The 13289-nt window shown below is 44.7% G+C and overlaps 1 protein-coding gene across 1 annotated transcript in view; it reads right to left on the reverse strand.

Moving 5' to 3' along the window:
• Positions 1-228: 228 nt before the first annotated feature.
• Positions 229-13289, reverse strand: part of COPS8 (COP9 signalosome subunit 8) — a 43726-nt gene continuing 30665 nt past the window's right edge. The window contains exons 3-7 of the mRNA XM_075318943.1: positions 10003-10051; positions 8393-8525; positions 4642-4749; positions 2930-2992; positions 229-1247 (exon numbers count right to left, since the gene is read on the reverse strand). Of these exons, the coding sequence (XP_075175058.1) occupies positions 1168-1247; positions 2930-2992; positions 4642-4749; positions 8393-8525; positions 10003-10051 (433 nt within the window). The 3' untranslated portion in view covers positions 229-1167. The remainder of the gene's footprint in view (positions 1248-2929; positions 2993-4641; positions 4750-8392; positions 8526-10002; positions 10052-13289) is intronic.

Raw genomic sequence — 13289 nt, forward strand, 5'->3', positions numbered from 1 at the left:
GCCGCAGCTTACACGCCAAAAAAGTGGTGACAGGTTCCCTTATATAATTAAAAAAAAAAAAAAAAGACCATATGAAGAAGAAAAAAACTTTTTTACAGTGACCACTGAAGCAGTTTTTAGACGCCTCCTTCCAGTCCTTTCAGGAGGCGTTTTCAGCAAGTTTCCAGGTAATTCTGCCTCTGAAAGAGGCAGTTAAAGGAAAAAAATAAGACAAAAGGTAGACATATCTGTGTAGTAAACATTTTTAATAGGTCTCTTTAGAGCCTTTAATATCAGGCTATAAGATTTCCGTGCAGCATCTGCCGATAACAGTGCCCAATAAGCAACTGTTACCTCCTGTCAGGTGTATGGCCCCGCTGATGATGCTTAATTGGTAAACCTAATTTTCTTAGTTAGAACGAGGCAGGACATAAGGCTGCGCCTTCTCACTTCTAACGGACCAGCTCTACGATGAGCGCAGACCGTCTTATGGCTGAGACTGTAGATGTAGTGCATCCTCTTCAGCTTTCCCGGTTCAACCTCAAGCAAATGCGGATTTCTTTAGACGCCGTTAAAATACTGACCGGTCTTTCTCTGGGATTACTGGTTTTGAGATGATGGCAACTTCAGACTGTTCAAGTTCCCCCATTGACAGACGGAGCGTCAGTGTGAATAAAGCTTAGAGGACAGTCCGTATGTCTGAAATTACCAGGAGGACAGAAGATGCTAACGTGGTCCACTACGAGCAAGAAGACTAGAAAGTCACAAAAACAGCAAGAAAAGGATGTCCCAAGATGCAGTCTCTGAGGTGGAGTCTTAAACTAAACAGGCAATGTGACCTCTTAACTCACATCAGAAAGAAACAAAAAGTCAAGAACTATTGCTAAACTTTTTTTTTTTGTAAAACCACTTTAATGCCAGAACAACTTGCCTATGATACTGTGCATAAGATCAAGACCTTTCTGGCACAAAAGTGGTTAATTGATAACCCCAGCCTAATTTTAGGTCAGCTTATTGGTGCCTCCTCATTAACTCTTTCAGTCCAAACCAATATTTGGGTGTCCTGTAAGAGTAGTGATTGCAAAGTGTAAGGATTCAGAAGAGGAGGCATTGAAGTTGGGAGAATCCTTCCCCGTATGCCTACTGCTCGTTTCTGTGCATTCTTGATGTCAGGCCTGGGAGGGAGCGCTAGTTCTCCAGGAAAGCCACGTAGTCAGTGAGTCTAGCCAGCTGCTGCTCGTTGGGGATCAGAGACAGGGGCGCAGAATCTGTGTGGAAAGCAGAAGAAACCGTCACTGACCTCCCACCCAAAATGTACACTGTTACCATGCAGATTCCCCTTCCCTCCGCCAGACCTGCAGGGTTTAGGAAATCACAAACAGAACTGCAGGCAAAAATTAAATACAGAGCAGAAATACAGAAAGTGTTTTTTTCCCCTTTTTCTTTTAAATAAAGCAATGGATTTAAAGAGGGAGGGTGCAGCGGATGTAACCTCGCTCCCCGGGATTGTGAGAGCAGTTGCTTTTCTTTAAAATAAAGAAGTCTGCCAAGAGGTTATTAGCTGCACAAAGCCGGCAGTCAGCGGTGGAGCACGGATAGTGCGAGGTATGGAATCTGTAACAAATGTGAGAAGGCAAATAACACAACTGTGTCAACAACGTCAAAGAATGAGGTGAACCAGCACAGAGTGAAAAAAGGGCATCCCTCTGGGCATCCTCTGCTGATGGATCTGCCACTGGGGCGTGGAGTGACGGTCAGATGTACACTGGGTGGTACAGATGTTGAAGCACATGACTGGCAAGTATAGTGCATGGATTTACTAAGAATAAGGCCTCATTCAGTTATATTTATTACGCACGAGAAAAACAGACCGACTATTTTGATCAGCATGTCAGTTTTTCTTGGGCATGGAAAAAATAAATACCGTATTTTTCGGATTATAAAACGCACTTTTCCCTCCCAAACATTTGGGACGAAAGTGAAGGGTGCGTCTTATAATCTGAGTGTTGCTTACCAGAAATGGTGGCGAGGGGTTGCAGGAGCAATGCCGCAGGTGCTGTGGCTGCAATCACCATCTGGATAAAGTTGGCAGTGTGGATTTCAAATAATGGCGCCCAGAGTCGGTGCGTGCGCCAACGGAGCTCTCGGCTCAAGATCTCATCTGAGCACTAACCACCTCCAAGCCATTTTCCTTAAGTCCGCTGCTGGGAGAGCAAAGGGCCGGAGGCGACGCGTGCGCAGATGAGATCTTGAGCCGAGAGCTTCATCTGCTCACACACCGACTCCAGGCGCCATTATTTTGAAGTCCGACCGCCAACATTTTCAGGATGGTGCCTGCAGCCCCACAGCACAGCGCCCACAGTATTGCCCTATTCCACCACTGCCCCTGCCTCCTGTGACCCAGTTTCACCACCACTGCCGCCTGCTCCCTGTAATACAACACCGGATTGTAAGAAAGACCCCATTTTTTTTCCTCTAAATTTGGGGTGCGTTTTATAATCCAGAGCGTCTTATAAACCGAAAAATACGGTAAATAAAACTTTCTCCATCTTCTAAATTCTTACAGTCCGTAAAAGTCAGACCACACAAGTGTGGTCGGATTTTTTTTCACTTATCCATAGACTTGCATGGCCTATTTTGATCTGACGTTTTAATCAAAATCAGATACATCTCTGCGATTTCTGCAGTCCACAAAAAAATTCATGGTTGTGTGAATGGCCCCCTAGCTGGATGTCTGAATGAAACCCAAGTCCCGCGCATGATACTTGCTGATTCCTGTAGAACTACCCCTGTAACTGGACCACCCAGACTGCTGTTACATCTATCCATCGCAGATGTTACACTGGAAGGAAGGTGTTTGTGGATGATCCTCTTAATGAGAATATCTGATCAACTTATATTTTAACAATATTGTATCTAACAAATGTAACTTCCATAAACTGCCACTTACCAGGTTTCTTGGGCATTACCATACGAGAGGCAGAATCAGCTTGCCAGCCCTGCTCTACGACACCTGTTACAGGGTTTCACACACAAGAAGAAAACAGAAAATGTTATTTTGGACTGATTGGATATTTAAAGGAATAATAAAAAAAACAAAAAAAAAAAAACACAACACATTTGTGTTAATGACATCGACACAAATATGTAATGTATTTTAGCCATTTTAAATTGGTCCAAGGCATAGGTTAAATCTTGGGTGACATCTGTGTATGAAAACAACAGGCCAGTGTACAGGACCAAGTCACATGATCGAATGGTGGCCTTAATTTATAATCTACATTACACCCGCAGGTTCTGGCCCAACTAGAGGTGAGCGAGTAGTTAACCATTCGTACTCGCTATGCTGTTAGAGAGTAAAGTCCGCTACTCGCATATTCGTTACGAGTTGCGGGCACAATGTAAGTCAATGGGAAATACTCATTAAGTAGCGAGTAACCCAAAAGCCGTACTATTTGTGTGACTAGCGAATAGTACGGCTTTCTTGTTACTGGCTACTTAGCGAGTATTTCCCATTGACTTACATTGCACCCGCTACTCGTAACTAATATGCGGGTAGTGGACAGGACTCACTAACAGCATAGCGAGTACGAATAGTCAACTACTCGCTCAACACTAGGCCCAACTGTGATCCAAACTAACAGCACTGTAAGCACTTAAATATACCGGAGGAGATGTGAGCTGCAATACCAGACACAACCACCACCACCACCACATGTATGGAGCTTTGTCTGGTAAATAAGGGAACATGGCGTTCATTGGAGCCGCACAGACCAATCAGTGGGAGTGATGGAAATTTAAACCCCCTGTGATTTGATACATATGGTCTATTCAAAAAACCTCTTTAAAACTATAAGGACACAGAATTTTTATTTTGTCTTTCTTTTTTCTTCCCCTTGAGGAAGAGAGCCCTAACGCCTCTTTTTACTTCATATAGCCATTTGAGAGCTTGTTTTTGAATGCCAAGTACAGAGTATAAACAGAGGTTAACAAAAAATAAATAAATAGTTTGTCGTCATTTTTGGACACTTACAGTTCGATCAATGGAAAAAAATAGTAAGAGGATTTGTTTTCTTGTGCGCCATTAGTACGAATTTGAGATACATACTATGTTTTAATCACATTGCATTTTTTGTGGGTGCAGTGGTGACCAAAAATGCCAGTTAATTTGTAAAAAGAAAACCCAAATATCTGTATTGCCAGGAAGTGGAGCTGAGCTGATCACTTTGGACAGCCCCGGTCCGACCGCAGTCCAGGTCAGTGCTCTCTGGCCGTCAACGTAAGCGAGTGTCCTGATCTTCCCGGTTTCTCGGTACACCGTTTGATTTCCGGTCTGGTGTGACATCAACATTGCGACGCACAGGTGATATTTTGCTGGCTGAGCTAATCAAAAGCCGACCCTGAGATCACAGAGGGAACGTAAATTCGAGCGACTCCTTTCCATGACCAGATAGCATTGACCTGGACTGTGGACCAAGGCTGTGTGAACAGATCTGCTCATCTCTATAGGGAAATGAATATGCTGTTAGTTGCCCTGTATAAGCCACGACACTGAATAATGAACACTACTACTCATCTTTCTCTGAATTATATTTTGAAATATAAATTAATTATTTTTTTTTCTATAAATATAAAAACTGGAAAGTTTGCGGCAAAACTCACCTTTAACAGCGTCTTCCACAGAGAGTCCAACAAAGGCTGCCAAGTCGTCAGCAGAGATTGATGTGTAGGCTTGTGCTACCAGGCTAAACGCGCGGCGTCGTGTAGCATCTAACAACGAAAAAGCATTTGTTTCAATAACACCAATGGAGCAAAGCCACAGCTTACCACGTTTATTACACAAAACCGGCATTACGGAGATAGTCAAAGACGAAGAAGCAAAATCTTGTGGACTTTGTCTCCCTCTGGTGGAGAGAGATGCAATAGAACGCAAATAATGGCGGTAGAGGTCCAGTCTCCAGATCACACGTCCACAGAGAATATATGAAGCAAGACATTAAACAGGATGAAGAAAAAAAACCCATCCGAGTCTGGTATTGCAGCCGATTACTATTCCAGACACAGATCATACAGATTCAAGCAAAGCTTTTTAAATCACATCCTCAAAAATGAATTGCTTTTTTTCCTTTTTATAAATGAATGACCACCTCCTGAAAAAATATTGATCTGGGATGTCAGATTTTGGACAGCGGATCATACTGCCCCCCAGAGATGTTTGACAGTGCCACTTTCATGGAGCACTCGGCTGTATGGAGAAACGAGCGACAGCTGCCAGCTGAACGCCATCTAATGTGTATGGCAGCATTCAGGCTCTGGTCACACGTACGTTTCGCTGTTCTGTCTGTTACATAGAGAACATATCAAATTAATTAGCATCCAGGGCATTCCTGTTTCAAACAAAAGCACAGGGGCCCCATTGATTTATATGGGGGTCTGCTTTCCATGTGCTGTTCATTGTTAGAATGGAAGCAAACTCTGCATATGGGACTTTTTTTCCTCCATTCTAAGTATAAATGAAAAGAAGGACCTCCATATAAATCAATGGGATCCCTCTACTTTAATCTGACACAGAAATGCTCAGGATGTCAGCGGCATCTATCTGGTCCGTTTCTCCATTATAAATAGAACAGACAATGGAAAAGAAAAGCGGAGCTGTTAGCAGAGCCTTACCAGATGGCACAGTTGAAGCATTTTCTTTCTTTCAAATATGAAATAATTTTGTCAAAATATATTGTGATACAAACAAAAACAATTTTAAAAGGGTTAAACAAGGGTAAATTCAACAAAGGTTGAACTTTAGGACCCTATTTAGCCACTGTACGAAAGAAAACAATTGATCTTTGGGAATTCTTCACCTTTACATGGTTAATCCCACAAAATGGGTAGATGAGCAATGAACATTGTAATTTATGGATTATAAAAACTTTGCCCTGTTCTCCAAATGTCTCCGCTTTTATATAATTTTATATACTGCTCATCACCAAGAGGACCAGCGACCATTGCAGTCATGGCCAAATATGTTCAGTGCTTCCAAGCTCTTTCAAAGTGAGCTTGTAAGCACTACATTAAGTGTGCCCAGGATCTCTAGAAAGCGCTGTTTATCCCCTGATTTCGGACGGCTTCAGTCCTTCTGCACTTTGCTGCATCAGGAGAGTACATATTGAGACAGTAGAGTCACATTTCATCTCGCCCAAATGTTCAATCAACCAGGTGAGCCCACAATCTGGAAGTTGAAGGCTACAGAGCTGTGCACTATGAGGACAGAAGTAGAAATAAGCAAAAAAATTTGCAGGACCCTTGTGCAGCGGTCACAAAAACATTCTGTTATTGTGGACGGGAGCCTTCTGAACTGTTCCCCACCTGCCAGCATTTCTGGTTCCTATTTTGAGAAGACGTCATGAGTGTGGCATGATACATACAAGATTTCCTGCCATTCTGAAGAGTCGGGGATGCTGGTAGGTGGGAGATTGTTTGCAAGTCTCCTTTCTGACAGTCGCAACATGCTGATCTAACACATGGACCAGGACTCTGTGAACCAATTCACTCATCTATACTTTTAGGTGAGAGCACAAGATATAACCACAGTGAAATAGCTGTGTATAGGACGTTCTGTAATTCTCACATGAAGGAAAATGATTGGTTTCTATAAACAGAACACATCACTCATGGTATATTCTAAAATTACTAAGCCAAGAAATAAAAAGATAGCCCTTATCGCTATTACAGACCTGGTCTGATCTGCACAGATCTTCTAGGACTCAAGACAAATCTCACAAATCTGTTACAGTCTCCACTGTGAACCAGGGCGCATTACAGTGGAACCTCGCTTAACGAGTAACCCAGTTAACGAGAATTTCGCTTAACAAGCAAAGCTTTCTGTAAATTTGTAACCCGGTTTACGAGAAAGCTTTGCTGTACGAGCAAAATACTCACCGCACACACTTCCGGTTCCGTACATCCACCGCGCTCTGACCCGCACTTGCAGTCCACACAAACCCACACAAGCACGCACAAAACACACACAAACAAACACGCACGCACGCACATACAGTATTATGCTCACCTTACCTTCCGTTTCATTGCCGGCCTCCTGGGTCTTGTAGTTTGCCGGTGCATCGCGACGATTGAGGAATCCTCGCGGCGAACTACAAGACTCAGGAGGCCAGTGATGGAACGGAAGGTAAAGTGAGCATAATATGTGTACCTTCCGTTCCATCGCTGGCCTCCTGGGTCCTGTAGTTCGCCGCTCCAGGCTGCGTATCGGTAACCATCGGCGAAGAGCCAGGAACTTCCGCTGTCAGATGCTACTCAAAGGCAGTGCGCTGACCAATCAGAGGCTCCTGCCTTTGACGTCAGCGCTCTGGGCGCGGAAGTTCCTCCGTCGTCGTCATGGTTACCCGATACACAGCCTGTGCTAGCGAACAGCAAGTTCCAGCAGGCCGGCGATGGAAAGGAAGGTAAGGTGAGCATATAATGTGTGAGTTTGTGGAATGGCACAACAGGGGACCAGGATGGGACATTTAACAAGTTGTGGAAGGAATTGTCTGCATTGCAATGATTTCCTATTGGAAATCTTGCTTTGCTAGACGAGTAACTTGGTTAATAAGCACAGTCCCAGAACGGATTGTTCTCATAAACCAGGGTTCCACTGTATATGTAATCCCACCAGCAGAATCTAGTAATATTTTCTACAAGAATAGGGGTCACATTGCACGCTGCGACATCGCTAGCCGATTGTAGCGATGCCGAGTGCGATAGTCCCCGCCCCCGTCGCAGATGCGAAATCTTGTGATAGCTGCCGTAGAGAACATTATCGCTACGGCAGCTTCATACGCACTTACCTGCCCTGCGACGTTGCTCTGGCCGGCGACCCGCCTCCTTCCTAAGGGGGCGGGTCGTGCGGCGTCACACGGCAAGCAGCCAATAGAAGCGGAGGGGCGGAGATGAGCGGGACGTAAACATCCCACCCACATCCTTCCTTCCTCATTGCAGGCGGGACGCAGGTAAGGAGATGTTCCTCGCTCCTGCGGCTTCATACACAGCGATGTGTGCTGCCGCAGGAACGAGGAACAACATTGTACCTGTCGCTTCAGCGAAATTATGGAAATGACCGACACTACAGAGATCACCGATTTTGACGCTTTTGCGATCGTTTATCGGTGCTTCTAGGCTTTACACGTTGCGACGTCGTTACCGGCGCCGGATGTGCGTCACTTTCAATTTGACCCCGACGATATCACAGTAGCGATGTCGCAACGTGCAAAGTACCCCTAAAGGTTTATAGAAACGCGAACAAGGAATCCACAATAATGGCCATAGCTCGGGAATAAGCTATGTACCAATTGTACAAGGATGTGATGTTCAGATGTAGTAAAGGCTTCTCCTAGCAAGGTGTATACAAAAGGTTCCTTACCTCTAACAGCCTCTATGATGGGCTGTATGTTTTCAGACCATTGATGGGCAGCTATTGTAGAATAGATTCCTGGGAAATCTCTCAGCCAGATTCTCTGTCCAACCTCCCAGATCCACCCAATCTCTGGACTCGACTAAGGAAAAAAAATAGGTCAATGGAAATGTTATTAAGAAAAGTAATCGTAAGACAGTAAGTAAAAAGTCTATACATATAAAATGTAACCACTAGTGATGAGCGAGCAGTAAGCACTACCATGCACGGGTGCTCGTAACTAGTGAGGAGTGAGTACGACGCTGCACGAGTGCTTGGTATTCATAATTAGTGATGACGATGACCAAGCCCTACCATGCTCGGTACTCGTCACAAGCAGTCGGACGGGCTCGACCAGTCTACCAAGTATGATGGAAGCCAATGGGGAACTTGAGCTTTTATCCAGAAGATCTTTTGTAAAAATGCTTGAGTTTCCGATTGCCTTCCATAATACTCAGTATATGAGTCAAGTCCGTCCGATTGCTTGTTACAAGTACTAAGCACCTATGCATGGTAGTGCCCGCTCATCACTAGTTACGTGAGTACCGAGCACTTTTGCATGGTAGTGTCCGCTCACCACTAGTTATGCGAGTACCGAGCACGGTAGTGCCCACTCATCACTAGGAACCGCAATATAAGTCATGGTAATATAGGCATGGCCAATCACACCTAGACTAGGTAAATGAACCTTCGAGTACACCCTTTTCACGCTTTCTATATAAAAGATAAAAAAGAACATTATGAAAGGATAGCTGAGTGTGATATCACTAGGTTCATACAGACAGCAGTTTGTAGCACTTGCTAAGTGGACGAACGGCTGATTTTCAAGTACATGTTCTGCGCTTTTTAGGTTAGGTTCACACATCTGTGATTGTTACCATCTGAGAGAACAGGCCTGATTTTTTTTCTCTGGTTTCATCTATATTGCATTGGGGGTTTTTTTCCTTTGCTTGTTTTTTCCTCTAAAGAAGGTAGACTAACTGTTTTTTATCCATTTTTTCAAGATGTCAGTTTTAAAACTGATCAAAAATGGATGGAAAACTGAAATATAAAGTCTGTTTTTGGTATTTGATCCACTTTATACAGCTCCCCAAAGACTTTAATAGCAAAGTCTGATCTGCAAAAATGGATGATAACAGGACGTGCTCGGAGTCTCTGACAGGAGGCACGGATCCAATTTTTAAAACTAACGTGTGAATGGGTCAATTAAACTAGGGGTCTGTGCTCTGTCTGGGGGGGGGGAAACAAAAAAAAAAAAAAAAACCACACAAAAAAAAACAGCACAGTTATGTCACACAAGTGTGTGTGTGAACGTAGCCCTACTTAAAGAACACGTACCGATTGTAACCTATGGAGCAGTCTCCTTTTTCTGACCATGTGTCAACACAATGAAAAAGAGAAATCAGGAATCATGGAGACTATACTATATAAGTGAGAATTACACACCATAGACTGAGGTCATCTGGGTGCAATACACATGCTATAAGGCATAGGTAAAGCTTTCCAATTGTATTTATTTTCACAACCACTAATAGTAAAGATAGACACAATGCTGAAAGTCAAACAACATAAAAACTTACAGATCTAACAGCAGGTGGGATTCTTTTCCATAAATAGCGAGCATTATTCCTGAAAAAGAAAAAAAAAATAATAAATATATAGAAACTGTTACAGGAGCGCTAAGTGTATAGCATTCTGTATATACCAGAGAAGCATATAAAAGGTATAACTACGTGTGTCTGACCGAACCCGGCGGCTGCACAAAACAGAGATGCCGTAAAGCAGTGTTCCTCAACTCCAGGCCTCAAAGCCCAGAAACAGATCCTGTTTTCAGGATTTCCAGAGATGAGAGAAACTGTAGCAATTTCTGATGCCTTGATTATAGTTCCATCACCTTCGTAATACTAGAGAAATCCTGAAATTCTGATTTGTTGGTGGCCTGGAGGGCTTGAGTTGAGCAGCATCACCATAAAGGAACGAACACACACACACACACACACACACACACACAATTCACCCCCCCTCCCCCAACAAAAACTAGAAAAATATATAATATATATATATATATATATATATATATATATATATATATATATATATATATATATATATATATATTTTTTTTTTTGCCTTATTCTGTCTGTCTGTCTGTCATGCTCCAAAATTGTGTCCTTACGGTGACACAAAGCTGATTGGCCGCTGGGCTCGCCATGGTCCCGCCCCCCCCACACGGATTGGCCTCTCGCCCCGGCTCTCTGCAGGCCCCGCCCCCCTCACGCAATGCACGCTCGCTCTGGCCCAACTGAAACGGAGCTCCGACTCCCAGGTGAGTACACACACACACACATCAGATCACACTCACTCTCACACACACCTCACACATCACATCCACACACTCACAACATCCTGGGATATCGCTTGCTTCTACACCGGCTCCGTCACGATCCCAGCAGCGGGTAACTAAGGTCCCTTGGTTACCCGATGTGTATCACAGTTACCAGTGTACACCGGCTCCGTCACGATCCAAGCAGCGCCAGACATAACCTTGCGATGCTTGGATCTTGACGGAGCCCGTGAACGCTGGTAACCATTATACACATCGGGTAACTAAGGTCCCTTAGTTACCCGATGTGTATCATAGTTACCAGCGTACACCGGCTCCCGGTACACATGTGCAGGGAGCCGGCATTATACTCCTCTCCCCTCAGGACTACTCCTCCTATTACAGTCCTCCTATTATACTCCTCTCTGAGTATAATAGGAGAACTATTATAGCATGGGGGATGTAGCACGATGGGGAGGGCGCAGCATGGGGGATGTAGCACGATGGGGAGGTGCGCAGCATGGGGGATGTAGCACGATGGGGAGGTGCGCAGCATGGGGGATGTAGCACGATGGGGAGTACGCAGCATGGCGGATGGAGCACGATGGCGGGTGCGCAGCATGGGGGATGGAGCACGATGGGGAGTACGCAGCATGGCGGATGGAGCACGATGGCGGGTGCGCAGCATGGGGGATGTAGCACGATGGGGGATGTAGCACGATGGGGGGTGCGCAGCATGGGGGATGTAGCACGATGGGGAGTGCGCAGCATGGGGGATGTAGCACGAAGGGGAATGCGCAGCATAGGGGATGTAGCACGAAGGGGGGTGCGCAGCATGGGGGATGGAGCACGATGGGAGGTGCACACCTCCCCCCAACACACACACACACACACACAGGGAACCACAAACACCGCCATACACAGACACCCACACACACAACACCCAACACACAAACACCGCGGCATACATAAATATACGCACATACCGCACAACACACACATTGCACAAAACATACCTCCCCCAAACACACAACACCCACACAAACCGCGCAACACACACACACAACGCGACAGACACACAGCGCTCCACAAACAACGCAACACACATACAACACCGCTCTCACCCCCCGCCACACCCAGACAACACCCAGAACATGTACAGCGCCCTACACAAACACTTGGTAACTACACACAACATCTATCTATCTATATATATCTATATATATATATATATATATATATATCTGTATCTATATCTATATCAAAAATCATACATGAACTACACAATACGTAAATTCTAGAATACCCGATGCGTAGAATCGGGCCACCTTCTAGTATATATATATATATAAGACTGTAGCTGATCTGAGGTGCAAAGGGTGACCAAACGCTGAAGGGTTTCTTCAACACAAGCTACAGGACTTTTCTGATGCTTTGTATCCAGTTCAATATTTTCATATCTGATTGTCTTCACCTGGTACAGTCTTGTTTCCATAACCCTATTATGTGAATACGTTATAGTTTTGAGCTGGTCAGGTACTGAATTTTTTTTTTTTAGACTATAGGACACACCATGCAGTAAAATCCATCCAAGTTTAGACTTCACAAAAAGAGAAAAAAAGTATTTCTACTTATTAAAAGTTCCTTGATTGTGTAGGGTTCAATAAAGTGCTCTTGGGAGCCCCAGAGGGAAGTCATAGGCAGATTACCAGACAGTTCCTGTTACGGTTTCTCTGCTGCACGAACAACAGACGCACGGCTCTGCTGCACGAACAACAGACGCACGGCTCTGCTGCACGAACAACAGACGCACGGCTCTGCTGCACGAACAACAGACGCACGGCTCTGCTGCACGAACAACAGACGCACGGCTCTGCTGCACGAACAACAGACGCACGGCTCTGCTGCACGAACAACAGACGCACAGCTCTGCTGCACGAACAACAGACGCACAGCTCTGCTGCATATACACAGACTTTATATCTGGTACTGAACTACGCATGATTAAAGTCTTCTTATTCCCCATATTTTTCAGGTTTCACAAGGTGTGTAACTGATCATATGGCTGATATCCTGCGAGGTCCTTCAGCTCCAGTGATCAGTGGTGTGCTTTATTTTTATTTATTTTTTTTAGGACTTCCAGCATGGTAAAGACGGTGCCGGTCCTGTTCAGCTTTAGTGATGAGCAGATTAGCCTCCTTTCCCGCCCTACACACATCACATAAATCAGTGTTGGGCAGGAGGAGACCTCCACGCTATCGTGCATAATTCTCAGTGATTGGCAAGGATAATGAGCGTTCCTTTCAACCACAGAGGAAGCTGCCTCTGGACCTGGATTATTCAGAAGTAAAAGAAGGGAATTTTGTTTACTTACCGTAAATTCCTTTTCTTCTAGCTCCAATTGGGACACCCAGACAATTGGGTGTATAGCTTCTGCCTCCGGAGGCCACACAAAGTATTACACTAAAAAGTGTAAAGCCCCTCCCCTTCTGCCTATACACCCCCCGTGCCTCACGGGCTCCTCAGTTTTGGTGCAAAAGAAAG

Source organism: Anomaloglossus baeobatrachus, chromosome 7 (assembly GCF_048569485.1).
Source record: "Anomaloglossus baeobatrachus isolate aAnoBae1 chromosome 7, aAnoBae1.hap1, whole genome shotgun sequence".
Classification (NCBI taxonomy): Eukaryota; Metazoa; Chordata; class Amphibia; order Anura; family Aromobatidae; genus Anomaloglossus; species Anomaloglossus baeobatrachus.